This window comes from Semicossyphus pulcher, unplaced genomic scaffold (assembly GCF_022749685.1).
Source record: "Semicossyphus pulcher isolate SPU_LCO1_2020_fin unplaced genomic scaffold, fSemPul1.0.p SCAF_8, whole genome shotgun sequence".
In the NCBI taxonomy this organism is placed as follows: domain Eukaryota; kingdom Metazoa; phylum Chordata; class Actinopteri; order Labriformes; family Labridae; genus Semicossyphus; species Semicossyphus pulcher.
The window spans coordinates 22,549,490-22,571,481 of record NW_027211759.1 but is presented as its reverse complement, the minus strand read 5'-3'; the positions used below and the strand labels follow the sequence as shown (position 1 = coordinate 22,571,481).

The 21,992-nt window shown below is 42.0% G+C and overlaps 1 protein-coding gene across 1 annotated transcript; it reads left to right on the top strand.

Moving 5' to 3' along the window:
• The first annotated feature begins 277 nt into the window (after nucleotides 1-277).
• Nucleotides 278-21,911, top strand: ush1c (Usher syndrome 1C). The gene is made up of 20 exons (XM_069687007.1): nucleotides 278-313; nucleotides 2,201-2,268; nucleotides 3,790-3,933; nucleotides 4,108-4,246; nucleotides 5,616-5,724; nucleotides 5,837-5,861; nucleotides 5,958-6,015; nucleotides 6,097-6,285; nucleotides 6,380-6,439; nucleotides 6,759-6,815; nucleotides 8,448-8,590; nucleotides 10,553-10,618; nucleotides 10,720-10,874; nucleotides 11,060-11,115; nucleotides 18,059-18,100; nucleotides 19,000-19,053; nucleotides 19,177-19,276; nucleotides 19,812-19,921; nucleotides 20,116-20,171; nucleotides 21,786-21,911. Exons 1-20 carry the CDS (start codon nucleotides 278-280, stop codon nucleotides 21,796-21,798), a joined length of 1,680 nt encoding a protein of 559 aa, XP_069543108.1. The 3' UTR covers nucleotides 21,799-21,911.
• The last annotated feature ends 81 nt before the right edge of the window (nucleotides 21,912-21,992 follow it).

Here is a 21,992-nt window from a genome sequence, read left to right as displayed (position 1 = left end):
TTTATAATGACAAAAACTTGAATGAAACAAAAGAAGCATTTTACTTACTAAGCAAACTAAGACTGAGAAAAGGTATGTTTTTGTAAATTTTCATTTTTGTCAATCATATTAAAAACTGTTTTTGTCCTCGTTAATTATTATCTTACTATGAAAATAGTAACCGGATGCTTTTATTCTACTCAACCACCTTGACGCACTGACCCCGGTTCAGTCCTCTCTGTCAAACTTCACCGACGCCGGGATCTCACGTCGGACTGTTTGCTACTATTTCTCAGCGATGGAGCGGAAAGTTGCTCGGGAGTTTAGGCACAAGGTAAGACAAAAACATTTTTTCTCTTCTGATATCGCTGAACAAGCTCTTAAATAGCTTTAAAAGATATTTTCTTTACCTTGCTGTGACTTCACTAGCTCAGGTGTCTCTTTCAGTGGGATGTTACGCGGACGCAGGCCTAACCTTTACCGACAGCCTCATGGAACATAAACAGTAAAAAAAACAACATGCAAGAAGTTGTTTATTTAGGATACTTTTATTCGAGCAAGTACAATTTAAAATAATGAAGAAATATATAATTTAGAGTTTTTATTGCACTAGGCTCTTAAAATATAATGCATAACAAGTTTATCACTGACTATAACGCCCATAAGAAAAATAGCCACCAGAGTTGCTAGTATTTGAATGACGTAGTTTTATTCAACTGAATTTTACTTTCTTTCTCATATTGTCTTGAATGAATTTAATTTCATAGAGTTTTGTTCTTACAGTCCCCACAAAGCCTTCAGTAATGTGGTATTTATGACCAGCTCTCTTATGAGTTTGAGTATTGTTTGTTAAAGCACAAGGTATTCAAAGCAGCCAAATTGATGGACATCCTCTCTGTATTTGTCACATGACTGGCACCTTTTCTGGCTCAGAAAAAAACATCACACAGCTAAGGACCAGGGTACATAGTTATCCATGCTATATTGTCTCAAAATTTCAGCACAAATGACTCAATGTTTTGTGGTTTGGTGTTGACACACAACAACCTGAAAAGGTAACTATCAGTGAAAGAAAACAAAGAAAAGGGAACATGATATGTCCAGGGTGTTTTCAGCCTCAGAGCATGGAGGGATCATCACACAGCCATCTGTGCTGCACACGGGCGGGCAGGGTCACATATTACAGGCTCTTCTCAAAGGGCATCTGAGCATTAGATAATTTGTCAGAGAGGAGCAGCTGAGCGGAAGAGATGGGACAATTTACGGTTTTAATCAGAGGCTGAGGGGCCAACACGGCACAAGCAGCCTTTGTTTCTTTCTGGGACACTGTGTAGTTAAGGGTGTGTAGTTTTAATAACGCTACTGTTAGCTGTTTTTTCAAGTGGCAGTGGAAAGTTGTTTCTTTTTTGTTCGTCCTTTATCCTGCATTATACTAGGCTGCAGTTAATCTTATAAACTAGATTTTTTTAAACAGGTATCTGACTGACCAATGATCTCATACCTCGTTGGTTTATGGTGCCAAAGTCTGCATGCAGGAGTGGCTGACTGTGTGTCACTTCCCTTAACAAGAGACGTTTATGACGTGTCATAAACAGCATGTCACACACACCCTCACAGCAGCGTCCACATAGTGCAGTCCTACATTTATAATTACTAGGTGTAGGTCATCTACCTATGCTTTAATCCCTACATAAAATGATACACAAGTGTCTGCAGTGTTTTTGCTCTCTATAAGACTTATCTTCGCGTGCACGCCTTTGTGTGAACGTGTGCAAGTGTGTGTGTCAATGTTGGGTGTGAACGTTCTCCTCTGTTTGTGTCTGAGATGTAAGATGACACGGCTGACCTTCCTCCTGCAGCCTCTCCTCAGCTGTGCTGCCATTATTCCCTCCCAGTGGTTTGATGCTTAGGGAAGCTCAGTTCATTACACCTGTGCAAGGAGTCTCATCCTGCCAAGAGCGTAGGGTTAGGGTCGGGTTTGGAGCTTGCAGCCTAGTTTAGTAAAATGTGTTACATCAGTGATTGGCCCAAGCGTTTCCTCAAAACCATTCTGCTGCATCTGAGCCGCCATCAGGTTTGTATAACTCCAGCACACACACACATAGAGACACACACAGGTGGTGGACCCCCTGTTGAGCTGACAGGACCACAGGAGAGCGGTTCACTGTGTGTCATTGGGCTGAGAAGGACGATGGTACGACATGTTTGTGCTATCTTGCAGGTGGAGCTGCTGATTGAGAATGAAGCAGAGAAGGATTACCTGTACGATGTCCTCCGAATGTATCACCAGTGAGTACTGTCTGTCACTAATTTGTGTGTGTGTGTGTGTGTGTGTTTTCTTCTGTTTTCCCCTCTCTGTCTGTATATTAGCATCCCTATATTTCCATACAGAGCCTACAACTGATCGAAAGAACAAAGTCTTGCCCTGTGTTAGCTGTAGGTAAAATGATGCCTTTGTAACTTCTTCTACCCCCTCACTTACTTTTAACATTTTGAGTTCTGGCTCTGGCCTCCGTTTAAACTGTGTCCTCCGTCAGGGTCTCTGATAGCAGTCCCATCTCAGAGGGCTGAGGAGGTGGTTAAAGGGGGGAGGCTAAAGGTCTAGGTTTCAATTAACCTTGTACAGAGGCAGAGCTCTGCGGCCCCACTGGTTAAGCCTCCGATCAGTTTCCACTGCGCTCCGACAAGCCTGGCCAGCTCCCCACAAAAGCTCTTTTTATGTTCATCCTCCAAACAGGGCTGAAATGGCTCCTATTAATAATTCAAGCAGGAGGCCAGGTGGACAGATTTTAGATGGCAGCAGTTCCAGTTGCTTTTTTCTTCCTTTGTTTTTGTGACTGTTTCTTTCCATCAGCATTTAGGGAACTCAGTCAAACCAATTTTACACATAAAGGTGTGTTTACAGGTGTTTGGGAGTACTACTGTATATGTATAAAAGCCTAAGAGAGATAAACAGCACAAGTGATGTCACTAGAGTCAGCGTGAGTTGGATGCAGTTCCTCGAGTGTCCACTTGAGGCTGGCTCCAGAAACCAAGAAATAACATTACAGCAGATGGGAAAAGGCCCATTTTTACAGCACGAATAAAGATGGTTACAGCTAAAGATGGTACAAAAAACTGTTTCATTATAAATAGCTATTTTACTGTTCATGATAACTGTATGGATGTCAATTTTTTTTGTAATACACCTGTTTTAATTATATTAAGCCTTAAATCATAGGTGCCGGTTCACATGAGTGACAGGTGGATACTGCTGGCTGTCCGCTTTGTTTGTGTTGCTGGAGCCTTTTAGGGATTGTAGGGACTTAAGGCCAATGGATCAGCCACAGATGCAGACTGTTTAGCTTTGATAACTTGGCGTTTGCCAACTCCCTCGCTCCTCTGCAGCTCCACCCTCTCATCCACATTTGGTCACTTCAGGCTCCAGTAAACCAACATGGTGGCGGCCATATTTCGGCTTCATTAACGCAGTCGAGAAACCAATGGGTGACTTCACGGTGGTGCTACATCCATTATTTATACAGTCTATGATCAGACCTTTGTAGCCCATTGTCGCCTGAAGCTAGAGGCTTGAGGCTACATTATCCACTACACAATGATAACCCCACCAACCTGCATTGTGGGCAATATAGGCACTGGGCACTTAATTTCCTTATTCTTGTTTTGCTCCAACTTCAGTACATACTGTATTTCCACTAAAATCAATGTATTGTAATGTAATTCATGTACTTAAAGTAACACAAACCCACGCTTACTCGTGTTGTAGAAAGTCTCTCAGTTTTGACCAGAGGACCTCCTCTCCTCTCTCAGGTCGATGGATTTGCAGGTGCTGGTGGGGGACCTGAAGCTGGTCATCAATGAACCAAAGCGCCTGCCGCTGTTTGACGCCATCCGACCTCTCATCCCGCTCAAACACCAGGTGGAGTACGACCTGCTCACCCCCAAGAGGTCACGGTAAGTGCTGCATACACCGCAGACTTTTAACCTGGCTGTGGTGTCTATGTAGTCTGTATCACATCAGATATGTCCCTATTTGATAAAAAAAAAAAAAATAGCATTTCCTCCCGCTCTCAACTTCACATTTATCCTGCTCTCATCCCGTTGTCTCTCTCTCTTCTGATCTTGCAGGAAGCTGAAGGAGGTGCGTCTGGACCGGACTCATCGCGATGGACTGGGTCTCAGTGTCAGAGGGGGGCTGGAGTTTGGCTGTGGTCTCTACATATCACAGATCGTCAAAGACGGTCAGGCCGGGAACGTCGGGCTTCAGGTCGGTTAATGTCATGTTTTTTTACGTTCTGATAGCTTTTTATATTCTTTATGCTCCTACATATGTTTCATAAACTTATTTAAAACTGTGGCTGTCAGTTAAAGTATCAAACAACTAAATTTAGGATACTTATTTTATAGTCATCATAGTGGTATTAATATTTAAAGTTTTAGTGTAATAAAACAATACTGAAACCTTTTACAGTCATTTACAAAGTACACACATGTGAACATGCTGTTTTCTGTGGCTGGCTCTCACGTTTGTCTAAGGTGTTCTACTTCAAGAATCCACTAGGGGGAGTAAAGCACCATGTTTTTAAACTACCAGACTCACCCTCCAGGTGCATTATAAATATAACAATGTCATGAATGAAAGAGTTAGTATCCTCTTTGGACCAGTTAAATTGATGCTTTGATACACAGGATACAGACTCTCTGCTTTGCCTTTGTGTGTTATGACTGACTTTAAAGACACGTTGTAACTCCATCTAAAGTGAGGGTAGTGATGTCTAAAGGGGCTGTGCCAGAGAGAGAACAGTCAATATAAAACATGGAAGTCGAGTAGGTTAACCTAAAATGTATTTCAGAAGTTAAAAGTTACATGTGAGAATCCAGTTTTTCCAAAAATTTCAATATAATACATATAAATATATTTTCAATTTTTAACTGTACATGTTATAAATTGCATAAAAAGCAATGATCAAGGAGAATGAGGCATTTATTTATGTTTATTTAATAGAGACCATACAGATAAGTATTGTTACATACTGATAAGCAATACAAGTGATGTGATATTTCAACTATCCGCATTCTGACACTGAAATAACCATGTGAAACACCATAAAACCCTCATACATATGGGATTCATTTAAGGTTAATCAAACAACCAAAACATTAACTGAAGTCATCTGAAAACCAAGCAAAACACAACAACAGCCTCTCTTCAGATCTCATGACTGGGGTTTTGAAGCATCTAAGACCAGATGCACCTCATTGAGCCGTCACCTGGGAAGAGCTGGAAAGACACAACAGAAGGGGAAAGGGACAAACAGTGCAGGGAACACATACAGCCTCAACACACGTCTCAGGTAGATAAGCATAAAAAGTTTACAAGTGAATTTTATATCAAAATATTTCAGTGTTCACATCTTTGTTGATCTTCCTCGACTGTTTGCTTGGAAGTCACTTCAGCAGAAAGCTACATAAAACAGCAGACACAACCTGTAGATAGATCACACAGATCTATAGATCGTATTGTGGCTCTGAAATAATCAACGGACACTTTGTTGGAGTCGCGATACGTTCATCTGTGATCTGCCTTATGATACAGAAGGAGGATGACTTGTATCCTCTCCTGTGTTGGTTTGTAGGTGGGTGATGAGATTGTGCGCATTAATGGATACTCCATCTCCTCCTGCATCCACGAGGAGGTCATCAGCCTCATCAAGACCAAGAAGATTGTGTCACTCAAAGTCAGACGTACGTCAAACACAAACTCACTCTCCATCAAAATAACATTATTAAACTGAATATTTTTGAAGCCTTAAAGCATCCAGTGATTAGATTTGATTTGTTTTGTCTATTTGAACAGATGTGGGGATGATCCCAGTGAAAAGGTGAGATATTTGAAATGCTTATTCAGTGTGTGGAATATCTGCTGAGATGTGCATTGCTGTTCAGATGTTCTTATTTGCTGTTTTTCCTTCCTCCAGCTCATCAGATGAACCCCTCAAGTGGCAGTTTGTCGACCAGTTTGTGTCTGAGTCGGGGGTGAGAGGCAGATTTTTTTCATTTCTTTGTGACCTTTTCTTTTTCCAAAGACTTAATTTTACTCTTTTTGTACCGCTTCAGGAGAAAAAAAACAGCGTTGCAGGCTTGGCTTCCATTGGAGGCAAAGAAATCAAAGAGAAGAAGGTCTTCCTCAGCCTCGTGGGTACCAAGGGAATGGGAATCAGCATCTCCAGCGGTCCCACCAACAAACCTGGGATCTACCTCAGCAACGTGAAGGCGGGCTCCCTCTCTGCTGAAGTGGGACTGGAGGTGATTTATCAGACTGACTAGAACACCTGTATGAAGCTCTGAGAGCCACGAACCTGCCTGCTGTGAACTTTGTGTGTTTCATCCTATAATGTAGATCGGGGACCAGATCGTGGAGGTGAACGGGGTGGATTTCACTACTGCAGACCACACAGAGGTGAGTTTAGCTGAACTTAATTATTAGCAGCTATAGTAAAAAGTTTATCAGACATTTTTACGACATACTGTAGATACAATTTTGTACATATTGTTGTTTTGTTCCTTCTTTTTCTGCCCAAAATAAAATCCTTCATGGATTCTTTATAATTTGCCAAAGTGTCTGATGGAGAAAACAAAGTGTACAGTGTTTACCAGGAGTGATAATACACACTTCACAGGCCTTGGACCACTGTTTATTATTTCCCTCCATTTAATTCCTTACAAATGTCTTAAAAACTAAAAGCATTACTCTAAGTATTTCTTTCTTACATTTCCAGGCCGTGAGAGTCCTGAAGAGCAGCAGGAGTCTGACTATTACTGTCCTGACAGGAGCTGTAAGTACTCTGTTAAATCAAAGTGATGCAGCTGTACCTGTTGTGTTTCTTTCGTATTTAACTCTTAAACTCTCGAGTTTAAATAATGAATTTCAGATATATGATTACTTTTGCATAAGAGACACTGAACCCTTTGACATTTTTGAAATAATCCCAGAGAAAGTGACATACACCAATCAGCCGTAACATTATGACCACTGACAGGCCGAGTGAAGAACATTGATTATCTCGTTACAGTGGCACCTCTCAGTGGGTGGGATATGTTGCAAGTGAACATTTTGTCCTCAAAGTTGATGTGTTTGAAGCAGGAGTGACTTTGACAAGGGCCAAATTGTGATATCTAGACAACGGGTCAGAGCATCTCCAAAACTGCAGCTCTTGTGAGGTGTTCCCGGTCTGCAGTGGTCAGGACCTACCAAAAGTAGTCCAAAGAAGGAAAACCAGTGAACCGGTGACAGGGTCATGGGCGGCCAAGGCTCACTGATGCACGTGGGGAGCGAAGGCTGGCCCGTGTGGTCTGATACAACAGAAGAGCTACTGTAGCTCAAATTGCTGAAAAAGTGAATGCTGGTTCTGATAGAAAGGTGTCAGAACACACAGAGCATCGCAGTTTGTTGCGTATGGGCCTGTACACTCCTTCATGGAAACAGTGTTCCCTGATGGCAGTGGCCTCTTTCAGCAGGATGAGAAATTGCTCAGGAATAGTTTGAGGAACACGACGAGTTCAAGGTGTTGATCCAATCGAGGATCTGTGGGATGTGCTGCAAACAAGTCCAATCCATATCCCTAGAGATTCACAGGTTCCTGGGATATTAAATATACATTTTTAGCAGTCAAATTTAATAAATAATCAACAAACAAATAATAAAGTAAAGTTAGACAAAGTTATTTACTCATAAAATGAGTAGATTTGTTGTGTTTATTGTGCCTGGGATCATAGAATGATATATAGATTTTGGATAAGGATAACATCTGCTTCATCACCTTTAATACCACTTATAAGGAGATTTATCTCATATAGTAAATTAAACAGTTCAGGGATCATCTGTTTCCTTCTTGGGAACACAAACTCCCACTTCCTGCCCTCAGCGTTCCTGCTCTGCAGATTTATGTACCACATTGTTTTTGAGACGTCACAGTACGAGCCTGGTTCTCAGCCTGTGCTTCAGCAACAATCATCATCAGTCAAGTCACTCGACAGGTTGTTTGCCGCCATACTCAGTGCTGGGCGGTGTAACTGAGACAAGCAGTCCCATCTTATTTACTGTTTCCCCCCGGTGCCTGTCTGATGGATTCATTTGAGTGTGTGTCATCATTTGTACACCGTACATCCACCAGGTTATTAAAATTCAAGGCTGTGCTCAGAGATAAAATAGCTGCTGTTTTTATGTGACAAATTGATCAGTGATTTCAAAGCAGAACTGGTAAACTGTGATAAATATTCATCATACATTTTGTCTCCTTCCTCCCACATGCATATAAAGTTATTTTACATAAACAGAGATCTCCACAACAGTAAGGTTTTTGTAGTGTATAAGGATTTATAACTGCTTCTGGCAAGTCTTTAAGTCTAAGGACGCCTACAGTACATCATGTCTTTGCCGGATTTTTTATCTTCTGTTGCTCTCTCAGGGCAGCGACCTGTTCATGACAGATGAGGAGCGCCTCGCAGTGGAGGCCCGCAGGGAGCTGGACCGGCAGGAGCTCATGCACCAGAAGAGGGTGGCTCTGGAGACCAACAAAATCCTGAAGGAGCAGCAGGAGAAGGAGCGGCAGTGAGTGTCCGACTTTGAAGGACAAGAGCTGTCCTGTTGTGACTCTACAAGAGACGGGTGTTTTATTGCCTAGGTCGTAATGTATGGAGACTTTAAAGCTGATTCGACACCGTACGCTGCAGGCATAGTAACACGTATGTGTTGCGGTCCACACAAAGTAGTGCCAAATACAGAGGCGTTCTTACTGAAAAGTGAAATGCAGTAAATTAATCAAATATAGTGTACAATCAATGCCACTGTTGATATTTAGGTGGAATGTCCTTATAAGTGGATAAATTACGTGTGGAATTGGCCTTATCTGTAGCGGCATACAGCTTAGCATCCGTGCCGGCACTCCGGCCGGTTTCTCAACACCGGGGCCGCGCTGACCGGCATCCACTGTATGTAGTACACTTACTATTGATAAGTATCTCATACAACCCCACTTCAAACTAACCAAACTATCCCTTTAAGGTCTGTCAATTCGTAATTTCCGTTTACAGATTCTGTATAACAATGTAGAATTTTAGTACAGGAAGTGTTAGTGTTGTATCGACCAATCACGTTTCAGCAGGCTACAGCGCACGCAGGAAAAAGGTGGAACGTGCCGCAATGACATCCCCGCTCCCATCAGCGTCATCTGACAAAGATTTAGCTTCTTAATGTCTATAAACAGACATCTGCATGCTAACAGCTAACAATCTGTTCTAGATCTAAAATTCAACTTGAGATGAATTCCCTTGACGCTGTGTCACGAATGTCGTTCAGCGTTCAGATTTCCCGACTTCCTCGAATGCATCAGAAATGATCGATCCAACCTCTGTTGGACAAACAAGCATTTTAAAAGTAGTTTTCTTCTCCTCTTGAGGACAGACCTGACAAAGCTTCATTTTACTAATCTGCATCATGATGTTGTAATTTTGGCAAACTTAAGACCTGTTAGTTAAAGTAAACCACAGGAGCTGCTTCTTCTTTGGGTTCATACTGCAGTAGTAAGTAACAGGGCAACTTGGCTCCTTGGTAGTGCAAGACTTTGATCAAATTTGGTCAAAACACATCAGAGCAAATCACAGCTTATCACTTGTATAAAAACTTCTATTGACAGTCTATCGTTATGAGTGGTTAGGCTGCACACACAGTGTTTGACCTAATTTAAAATGAGGTTGATTTGATGATGTAAATGTGATTTCTATATAAAGCCTATGAGAGACAGCAGTGGTCCTCAAACACTGGCACACACACACACACACACACACACACGAACACACACACACACACACACACACACACACACACACACCGTTATCGGCTGTGAGTGCAGATCCGCAAGTTAAGTAGCTTCACCTCTACCTGTTTTATGAATGACTGCATCCTCACACTGAAATTGGGATCACTGACTGAAAAAGATTATCTGACTAGAATCAAATGTTCTTGGAAATTGATTTAAAATTTCATTCAGCTACACAGGAGCAGCGCCGCGTAGCTGTTTGATCTTTCAGCTGAAGGCTCGGTCTTTCTGATTATTCAGAGTGCTGTGCTGTATCTGCAGCTGAACTTGATTTTTCCTTTAAAGACACAAACTGTGTCTCAGTCTAAGCCCGGGGAACCTGCTGCCAATCTGAGACGATAGCCTGAATTTAAATACGCCTGAATTTATGCGGCATACGCTTCACGCACACACATCTGCGTAGATCAGGTTCACTGAATGTAAACAGGACCTTCACTTCTGTTGCTCCATTTTTACATCACTATGTAGATTTATGTTCACTTCACTAGATCTTTTCTTCTCAGGCATTTCCAATTCTGATGACACACTCAATTTCCATTTGCTTTGATGCAATCAATATCTGGGGATGAAATATGGGACTGCATATCGCATGGTGCAGAATTGATGTCTCAATAGCAGCCATAAACTGGCGTACCTGTATTCATGTCCTGTGCTGTAGCATGTTTTATTCAGTATTTATCTCATGTGTTTAACAGGAGACAGATGGAGATCTCACAGAAAACTGCAGAGGAAGAGGAGCGCTACAAGAAGGAGATGGAGAAGTAAGTCATGAATTTTGTGTTTACATGTCCATAAAATGCAAATTCAACATTTTTTTCGACGTGTGAAAGATATCTCTCTCATGTTTCGTCATCCTCTGTAGGATCGAGGCGGTGGAGAGGAAGCAGAACAGAGAATGGGAGGAGGACTGGGGAGCCAAAGGCAGGCCCAAGAGCCCGAAGAGCCCCCGCACCCGGAAGAGCCCATCACCTGACCCACACGACAAGAAAAGCTCGTCTCCAAAGGCAAAGAGTTCTCGTAAGAACACCTGAATTAATCTTTGACTTTAAATGCATGAAACCTTTTATTTTACTCTCAACCTGTATATTTACTTTTCTTCTAAAAGCAAACAGTTTTTAGAAGTAACTCTTTGTTACCTCTCTGCATGCTCTCTTTCTGTCTCTCGTGTGCTGTGCTGGGTGTTTCTGACCTCTCCTCTGAAGCTGACGAAGCCAGCTCCTTCACAGAGGAAGACGAGGAGGACGAGCAGGAAAGCCAAGTGAGTCTGGAGGTTCAGCTGTCACAGCTGTCGATGGAGGATGTTCGTGTTAAGCAGCATTAACAAGGACAAGTGCTGGATTTCCTTTGACAACCAAAATTAAGAACCCCTGGAGACAGATTTTTCTGTATAGTTTGAATAACTTTCTTCATTTTCTAACCAAATCTTTCTTATTTGCATCACTAAAAGGCTACATGTTTCTCTTGGTGTGCTGTGTCGTGCCTCTTTAACAGTAATGTTTCAGTGTTTTTAAAGGTTAATGGTAACCTGTATTCATCTCCTTCCTTAGCATTTGGCTGGTTTTATCGATATGAGGGGAAACTGCCGTCGATTCGCAAGGTACAGTCAGCTGCCTGAGTTTGGTGTGGTGTTAGAGTGGCAGAAAGGAAGGACTGTGATAGCTCCTGTAAGGTTTTAAACTGCTTTTCATTGTGACAAAGTGGCGGATCGCATCATTTTTTTCTTGGTTTATACAGTCATACACAGTGTGGTGTCATTAGCTATATATGCATGTCGTGCTGTGGGGTTTGCAGTGGCAGATTTGTCTCCCCTGCTTCTTATTTTAACTAACTGGTGACGCCTCAGAAAGGAGAGAAGAAGAAGAAAAAGAAGAAAGTGTCCAACACAGACACTCTGCAGGAGCTGAGGAAGAACAAGAAGGAGATGGAGTTTGAGCTGAAACTCGCCAAGGAGAAGGAGGAGATGTACGAGCGAGAGAAGCAGCTGAAGATCAATCGGCTGGTGCAGGAGGTACGAAGAGAGGAGATTAACGTGCGTGTAACACATTATGCTTAGTAGGGCTCATTCCTGTTTGTGTGATGCTACTCGGGCTCTGCTTCTGAACCAGGTATCAGAGACGGAGAGAGAAGACCTGGAGGAGTCGGAGAAGGTGCAACACTGGGTGGAGCGTCTCTGTCAGACTCGGTTGGAGCAGATCTCCTGTGTGGAGAACGAATCCCCAGAGGTACAGAGTGACACCTCCTCTGTCCAAACCTCTGCACTCAGAGCTCTTCAACATTTAGTGGAAGCATAGCATTGATAATGATAGCATCTAGGCAGGTCTTTTCCACAATGTTTAGTCAATGACCTCTACTGTCTTGACAACATTTTGGCTGCTGTCAATCACTCAGTCATTTATTATTTATATAGCCCCCATCACATCAAAAGTTATCTCACTATGCTTTACAAATAGAGCCGCTCTAAACAGTTCCCTTGTAATATTACTTAGAGAGAATCAACATTAATCCACCATGAGCAGCACGTAGCAACATTGGCAAGGAAAAACTTTGTTTTCAGCCATCTGCTGAGACTGGATGGACCACGACAGACAGAGAGAGGTGGATGGAGACAGACAGGCAGACAGCAACAACAACAACAGATGATAGACACTAATAATATCAATACTACTTACAGTCTTCTTCAAGTGACCATAGACTATAAAAAATACCGCTGCATGTCCACAGAGAATAAAAAGAGAACGTGGAAAAAGACAAAAGTCTGCAGGATCCATCATTGTTACCAAGTGTTACCACCTTCTAAGAACTTATACATTTGTGTTGGTCTCCTGATGATAGCCTGAAATGTTAAATGTCCACACAATGTTAAAGACATAATCTCAAAGATTTCAGTTTCGTGCTCTTGAGCGCCACCCACTGGTGATAGATGGTTATTTTAGGAGCACACTTCCCAATTTAACCAGACGTCCACGGCTGGCTTGATTTTCCTCACTGACGGTTGCTTTCCTTTTTAGACTGTTTGCCTTTCTTTTATTTTTCTTTGGATTTTCACTTATTGTTGAAGTTGTATCTGTAGTCATCCATCTTTTCTTTGTTTGTTCAGCCATAGTAGATTACTGTTCACTCACAACACTTGCAGAGACCAGAAAAGCAGCCACTTAGCTCCGCCTACCCTCTCTGACAGACCAACCACTGCTGGGTGATGGAAAACGCGTCACTAACTGGGCGCCGCTTGTGATTTTTTCAGCGAAAGTCACCACAGACACCCAGTCCATAATAATACTATCTACTGCAAATGCAAAGGCTTTCATCAGTGGGCCATAGGCTCAATCACCATTGTGGCGATAGATTCAGCGATAGATAGTGACTTAACAGACATTTATTTACATGAAAATCTTCGAGATTATCACTTTAAATGAGTCATTTTCCATGTCATTGTGTCATTGTGTTGTTGTGACTTTAAGCTCTCCCCGCCTCGCTCTCCTGCCTCTGAGCCGAGGGTGAAGCGCTTCCCCGGCGGCCTCCAGCTCGCCACGACTGATCTGGACGACATCAACCTGGACGACGTGGATCAGAGCCTGAGGGGCCCTCTGAAGAGACTGGCCCCCACCCAGCCCAGCACCAGCCACCCTCCCCCTCCCTTACCTCTCCCTCCACCCTCACCCAAGCTGAACCCCACCATACCGAACTACTCCCCTCCTTCCTCTCGACCACCCCCACAGCGGCGCCCTCCTTCTCCACCTGGCGCTAGAAAACCTCCGTCTACCTCCTCCACTCTGACCAACAAGGGGCGAAGGCCTCACCCACAGCCTCACCCTCACCCTCACCCTCAACCTCGTGCTCCCCAACCCCATCGCCCACCTTCCTCCCACCTTCCTCCTCCGCCTCAATCATCGTGGCCTCCATCCTCTCCTCAGCCTGCTCCTCGGCCTCCTCCGCCGCCACCCCCTCCTCCGCCCCCTCCTCCACCTCCCCCTCCTCCACCACCTCCTCAACACTCAAAGGAAAGAGTAGGAACCCTCAGTGGGTACCGCCAGCATCATCATCACCATCACCTCCAACACCCTCCCAGTCCTCCGGAGCACAGGAGCGAGTGGGAGACGGGCGGATATCTCCCCAGAGGAGGGATTTACTCCTCCAACACCAGTGAAATGTCCTACCCCTCCAGTCCAAAGGTTAGAGATGCTGAAGTGGGATTGTTTTTGTGTTATTGCCTTACCTTGGATCTTTTATTTTCCATCTACGGGGAAAAGTTGCATCAGCAGTTAAAAGGAAAATAGACAGCTGATTATAGTTGATGCATATTCAAGGCTGCTGGATTCTCTTTAACACATAGGTTTATGTGCATGATCTGTTTACAGAGACAGCATAAGCATATCTGAATTGGGCTGGCATTGATTTACAATTTTGTTCTGGCTGAGGGAAATGCATTCAGAGATGCATTTAATGTTATTGATGTTTGCTTGTAGCCGTGTGGATTGTTTCACTGAGTGGAGTCTGCCCTGGTGTGATGTGTGTACTGGGGACTAAAGCAGCTTGGTAAAGCTCATGATAAGAGATTTTTTTTTTTTTTTAAATGTGTGTGCTGGAATTCGTTTGGACATTTTCCCTTATCCAAGTATTGACTGTCTTTGATACCTCAGCCGTGCTGTGACATCTGAAAAATTGGGAGCGAGGCCTGTTGTGTGATGTTCCTGCAGTGCTCTCTCTGTGTGTGTGTGTGTGTGTGTGTGTGTGTGTGTGTGTGTGTGTGTGTGCCAGGGGGTATGAAGATTCATTTTATTTTACTGTGGCTCAGGTAATGAGAAATACCTCCCATGCCAGTCGAATTTCCAGCACAAGCACCCCCTTGGTGAGTTTGTTTATAGAAATTTGATGTTACCTTTTTACAACTTCCCCTTCCTTTTTAGCCAAAATAGTAACTTCACACAATTGTCACTTAACAAGATGCTTTTGTTGTGTGATAACTTCTTGTTTTAATACAAATCTAAACTCAGCTCTTGTTTGGAAACCTGGTTTTTCCCTCAATAGCAACTAGCTCCTAGTCCCCCGAATCAGAGGCGTCAGACAGCCCCTGTTATGTCTAAACCCGTCATGCTGCCCCAGTCCCAGACCCACCGCCCGGATCTACACAGACCTGCTATCCGCTCTGACGTCCTGGTATGAAACGTTACACTGCATCACCTCCTCCCTGCACAAAACTCTGATTCTGCTTAATAGGGTCATAAACATTCAGACATCTGACACAGTATGCCATCATCAGGGTGAGACATCAATCTCCGTCTCTTTTTCGGAATGGGGTGAGTCCTCCAGACTCTCCAGCTGCTCCGCACGAAGCCTATTTAAGATTATTGGATCACACAGGAGTCATTTCTCCTTTGGTCAGATTGTTTATTTTTTAAACCGCATCGACTTTGGAGTAACACTTTCCAGTAACACTCTGCATTAACAGAGTCGCATGTTCTCACCTGAGAGCAAAACTGCAAACAGAAATGTCTACCATCAATTACTGAGCACCTCTGCAGCTGGAGGTTAAATGCTTACTGAGACTGTAGTCGCTGAAGGAGGAGAAGCCATAAATCATTTACTCTCCCTGCAGCAAATAACTGTATTATAGATGTTTTGAAACCCAGTTGTAAATGTTGTATTTCAGAATGTGAAACTGGAATAATTGAAAAAATTGGCTGCTGATTTGAGTAATGTTTTGTGCCAAGTCTTGTGCTCTAAAGCTCCAGAGACAATGGAATGCAATAGTATTTACAGTACGTAGGATTACTGTCACTGAACTGGAGAAATAAGCCAAATAAGCCCATTGCTTTAATTTAAACCATTCTCAGCTAAAAAAGCAACTGAAATGACAATGAATTGTGACAATCTGAAGGGACAAAGGGGCCATTATACAAGGTAAAACAACATAAATGATAAACCATTAACAACTGTTAGACAACAGCTAATGCTAACATCAAACCCACTTCCTAGCTAACGTAAGCTAGGAAGTACATTTCTAGCTTACATTATTTTAGCTAGGAATCTACGCCTTTCCTTTTGTTGCGTGAATCAGTACAAAATATTAACATTCGATTTCAGCCTCTTCCTAGCAAACATTACGTTACCAATGCTGTTTAAGCACATTAGCGTCTTCCTTGCTAACATTACGTTAGCTAACATTACATTAGCAAGGAAGTATATTTCTCTTACATTATTTTAGCAAGGAATCTACGCCTTTTATTTTCTATCATGTAACAGTACAAAACAGTAATCTTAGATGTCAACCTCTTCCTACGTAAGTGGGTAATTGCTAACGTTAGCTGTTGTCTGACCGCTGGGTTATCAAATATGTTGTTTAAACTTGAATATGGCCCGATTTCCCTCCAGATTGTCATGTTCATTGTCTTTTTAGTTACCAATCAATCGAGAAGGCATGTCAGATTCCCCAACAACCTGTGACACAGCAGTATGACGTTATAACAGCATTTTAAGCTTCCCGTCCTGAGCATGGCGTCAACGGAAAGTGGCCGCTGTGTGAATATGGTCAATAGTAAAAATGTTTCTTATATCAACAACTACTGTGAAAACAATAAAACCAACACAGATTTAATTTACTTATAAGTATTTTTTGTGTAGCCTGATACAGCTTTCCCCTCTGCTGGAGCTCCATAATTGTCAAAAAACTTTTAAACACACTTAAATCAGCATACTTTTGCACTGGCGGGCATATTCGTTTAAGGCAATGTAAATGGCCAAGTGTTTAATCAAAAATGTTATCCTTTTCCAATAACGTTGGCTAAAAACTAGCAGCTGGAGGACACTGTCTTAGCTCTTTTAAAAAAATGAACTCTATTAGTGATCTGTATTTTTTTTAAAGAATAATATCTCCATTAGGCATAAATGGGCTTGGGGCTGTGTGCCACAGACCGGAAAGGGGATTCTTAATGGATGGACTGATACATTGTTGTTGTTGTCGCTTTTGGAGGGGGTAATTGTTGCAATGCAAAACATTTAGATAATAAGTAGTATAATCTTAACCACAGTACTGAGCTTAGTTTTGTAACTTTGTACGTCCTTCACATTTCTAAGTTATTTAACACGTTTTTTAAGTGTATACGTGTTTAAGTGTACTCCAGGGTGTGTCAGTACACAGTGACAACATTGTGGGCTGTGCTTACTGGTGCATCAGAGCACATTTCTGAGCACACTGAACCCCAGACTTCACTTCTTGCTTCTTGGTGTGGTCAGAGACAACAGAATTTTAAACTTTATAAACAGTGTTTACGCTGTTCTGTTTGTGTTGTTTTCAGATGTTCATTAAAAGCTGTTACCTGGTCTTTTGTTTCAGCCTCCGGAAATGCTGAAACGGATGGTGCCTTTCAACTCATCTTTTAAATCAAACACCAAACGACAAGTAATCCATACCTATCACCACCTTTTTTAATTAACTATCACTCCTGAGTGCCTTTTTTTCCCTGGTTCCTTCCTCACTTTTTTGCCTTCATGTTCACACATCAGTCATCCCCATGGTTGACTGGAGCCTCAGTGACGTCTGTTCTTTATTCTTTCATTACGTGCTCTCTCTGTTGGCTTCATCGCTGCCTTTAGGTCCAGTTGTGAAGCTTATGCATGACCGCACTCGTATTGATTCGGAGCACACTATGGTGCTGTGAACATACGGTGTGGGAATGCATGTCACAGTGCTGTTCTGTGTGGTTGGTTTTGATGTTTACTGACAACAGATGGTTTTTTTGTGGTTGTTTTCCATGTTACCTTCACTTCACTCACAGACAGGGACCATCAGTCTCCTTTGATTTACTGCTTCCATTACACCAAACGCCACACATCTTATATTGTAGTGGCTGCTGTCTACGGCCTTGATAAATAATCATATGCACAGTTTCATTTTTTATGTCCAATGTTGGGTGTCTGCACAAGAAAAGGAAATGAACATTTTGATTAATGTGTTTATTCTGCAGGGTGAAAAACGGCTCTCTGAGTCACCATTCTGTTATCAAATTAAACTGTCTCCAAGGTCTCCATTTATTTAGGCTGGTATTAAAACTTACATAGAACTGGTTGTCAAAGGAAATCTGACCAGCACTTTAAGCTGTTCACTGAGATTTCTTGAAAGATTCTTGTTTTCTTTGTGTGCTATGTTTAACGCTCAATTTTCATATTGATCAGTTTTAACGAGCTGCATGTTGATTCTTTTTCAGGGATTTCAGAAATACGAGGAAGAGTTTGACCCCTACTCCATGGTATTGTATGCCTTTTTTAGCGCAGCAAAAGTGCAGACAGGCAGTTTAAAATCAGTGATATAGAATTGAAAAGTCTTCTACAGCTAACAAGTCTTAGCTCTCACAAACTAGAAATGTTATGTGTGTGCTTCTGCACAAGGATCATTTAAACATATTGGCTACTGTTGCTAAAGGCTACTTACGAAATGTGTTGACCTTTTCCCATGAGAGCTATTAAGAATTTTGTAAGACAAACGTGGCGATAATCCCACAATTAACTCAGCTTGGGTGAAAAATGACCAAATTATTTCTCAAAACAAAAAAAACAATAACTGCTTTAACTGCCCAGTTTCAGAAGGAGAGTTAGCTAGATTTGCTAGTTTGTTAATAGCTATATAAGCTAACTTCTGGTAGTGAGCTAGCAGGTCAAATATAAGATGAATGCTGAATCGGCATTCCCACTAAGAAGAAAAGATACTTTATTGTCCCAGAGGGGAAATTTGCTTTGGGCAAAAGTGCAAAGATACGGTTCAGTGCAACTTGTTAGAACATAAAACAAACACAACAACTTAAAACTAGCAGCCATACAAACAAATCAAAGTAACAATATGTAAAAACATAAAAACACTAAGGGTATTAAATGTAAAAATAGTAAACTATTGTAGAGCAGCACATCTCACTTAATAAAGGATCTTAGCCTTGGTAAATAAAAACAGAATGGTACTTTTTAAGTTAAGGTTCTTGTTTTATGTTATTTATTTCTTTTTTGTGAGCTCAGCCATACACACATTCAGTAGGAGGAAGGAAGCAATTCTTTATGTTGACAGCTCTGTTTGTTCTGTTCGAACTTACTATCTGACTTCAGTCTTGTTTTGTCCTTTATTCCCTTTTCTTTCCACCGATACGCTCTTTGTTAATAGTTCTCTGCGGAGCAGATAGACGGGCGAGATGTGAGACTGCTCAGAATCAAAAAGGTACTGAGTGTGTCTTCAGATAATTTGGAATCTCATTTATCACTTTAAAATTAAGATATAAGATTAAGATAAGATTCTGAAACATGACTGATGATGTTGATGGTTTTGTTTATTGATCTTAAGACTGGACATCTTGACGTCGCTCTGGAGGGAGGTGCAGACTCTCCACTGGGAAAGTTGGTGGTGTCTTCTGTGTATGAGGGGGGTGCTGCAGATAAGCATGGTCAGTTCATTTTATTATTAAAATGTTTAAGTTAATGACTTTAAAACTGTTCTTTTAATTTTCAAGAATATAGTATTTTATGAGGGAATAAATTGGTGAATCAGCTCCTGTCTAAACTAGTTTAAGCAAAAAAACGTAAACGTCTGTAAGATCAGGAAGGTTCTGCAGGATTTATTGCAGGGCTGTTACACAGTGACCCAATTCATCCACTAAAGCAGAATCCCAGACATGTTTGCACTGCTAATACATTTAATACTCAGAACATTAGTCCTTCTGCGTCAGGGCTAATGCATCATATTTACTGTGTGACCAGAATGTGCCTTTATTTGTACCTTATTATTAAACTGTAAATATATACTGTGATAAGTAGGTACAGAAGTACAAATCACCATGCACAATATCAGGACAGCAGAGACTGACATGTGCTCCTTGACTTTCCCTACAGTTAGAATACATGCAGTATGATGGACTTACCCCCGCTACAACACGGCACCATTATGTGTGACAGTTAACTGTGTCTGATGTGTGTTTGTAGGTGGCATCGTACCCGGGGATGAACTCATGGGTGTGAATGGGAAGATCCTGATCGATGCTTCTCTGACTGAGGGGCAAAACTCTCTGGCTCGAGCCTGGAGCAGTGGAGGGGTAGGGAAATTAAATGCTAAACTTAATTTTTTACAAAGCAAAGATATCATTACACTGGCGACTGGGTTGTTTTATTGATTGTAGTTAAACCGCATCAGCCCCGATTGATGTGTGTGCTTGTTGTTGTCACAGGCTGCTTAAGTTCATCATTTTTATTGATTCAGTCAAGTGCAAAATGCTGTTCTTCCCTTTAGGACTGGATCGATGTTGTGATTGCTGTTTCCCCTCCGAAAGAATATGAAGACCAAGTGTAAGCATTTATTTATGTCCAAATGTGTTTATTAATTTTTTGCATCATGTTTTATTTAAAGCATTTCTGTGGTAATTCCTGCCAAAGGCTGGAACAGTAGTTTACAGTGTTTGACTGTGTGTGTGTGCACGTGTATGCAGCCCTAAGTCAGCATCAGTCAGTCCCGCTGTCAACAGAAAGGTGTTTGAAGGCAGTGCAACACTGTACAGACACGGCTACCTGCTTCAGCACTAGTCCTCCCTCTCCTCCTCCCTCACCCTTCATCCTGGTAATCCACCTGACCTCCTCCTCCTCCTCGCTGCTCGCCTCAGAGGGGATGTTTGGTGTGCCGTTTGTTTTTGTTTGGCCTTCTTTCCTGAGCCCATGTGACAGTCTCCCTGTCAATCAGAAGAAAGCTAACAAGCAGACTTTTTTGGTACTTCCTCCTCTCACCTCTGTGACACGGTGAGATTTATGGTTTACTGTTACAGCTTGGCATTTCCACGAAAAGCTAGCGTGACAGTGAATGTAAACATGTATACAGCTTGCAGTTCGCCTCTTTTTCTATTAGAAAAATGCCTCACGGCGATGTTTCTTTATTGCTGAAGCATGTGCTCTACAGCGACACAGCCATGCTATTTGAGTGAAGACATTTACAACTAATGTGATCAGTGACCCATCGCACCATATATCTGCCAAACCCCGACGCAGTGAGCCGTATATAAACACATATGTACATGTGTGGCCTCTGTGGTATTGTGCTGTGTCATCAGGTCATGGACGCTCTTAAAAGCAGCCTCGGACCCCTGCCAGCCTTCAGCAGTTGTTCTGATTGATGTTGTTCAATGGGACTGTTACATGTTCTGACATGCATAGACACTAATAAAACCTGGTGGTACTGTAGCAAGGATTCCTCCTCTGCTGCAGTAACATGTGTCTCATCCCAGGGTTGAATCAGGGTTTTATTTTCAGTGATAAAGAAGTTCCACTTGCAGCTTCAATCCCAGATTTAAAAAAAAGGACAAGAACTCTTGGGCGAAGTTAAAGCCCTGATTGTCTTGTGTTTTTAAAACTTGCCTGCATGTGTGTTGGTCTGTTGTGTTTAATGTGCAGTGACTGAAGCTAGCAAGGTATAAACAAAAATCTTTCCAAAAGCTGCATTTCCACCAAAAGTACCAATGACTTTTAATCCAAGGAGCTATTTCCAAAGGGAGTATAAGATTCCTCCACACCAGTGATGTTTATATTTCCACTGAGGTCTAAAGACCCGTGAAGATTAAATTAATTTGCTGATGTGTGAAAGAGTCTCCAGGATATTGCAAATATTCAACCAAACAGGAAACGTCGCTGGAGGTCCTAAAGTCCCAAAGTCCCTGTACTTTTAGACAGTACTACCCCCCTAGCAGCGACCTTTTCTTGGACTTCATTAAGACCCTGGTCCCTGTGGTGTAAATGCACCAAATACCCTAAAGTTCCTAGTTTCTGGGAAAAGTTCTTGTGGTGGGTAGGCAGCTTCAAACGTACAGCTGGTTTTAACATCTAAAAGTATACCTGCTTTTTCCTTTCATGTTACATTAAAATACTTAAATTATACATTGTAAGAATTTACATTTCCTCTTCTCTCTTCTCCTGCAGAACGTTCTTCTAAACTCAACATCCTGCCAAGAAAACCAGACTGATTATGAAGATTTTTACTGTTGATTCACATTTTTTCTTATTTAAAATATGACGATTCACTTTGCTCGTCATCTCCACCTGTAAACGAACAATTTAAAGATGTAATTTTGTTTTATTCTTAGCATTTCAACTGTTTTCTGTTTGAGAAGAAGCCTTGATGTTGAT

Bases quoted from the DNA above. Each gene is read 5' to 3' on its own strand.
- ush1c (XM_069687007.1), top strand. From the start codon at position 278: ATGGAGCGGAAAGTTGCTCGGGAGTTTAGGCACAAG. The intron at 2,269-3,789 runs GTGAGTACTGTC...CTCCTCTCTCAG, and splicing joins GTCCTCCGAATGTATCACCA to GTCGATGGATTTGCAGGTGC. The intron at 4,247-5,615 runs GTCGGTTAATGT...GTTGGTTTGTAG, and splicing joins CCGGGAACGTCGGGCTTCAG to GTGGGTGATGAGATTGTGCG.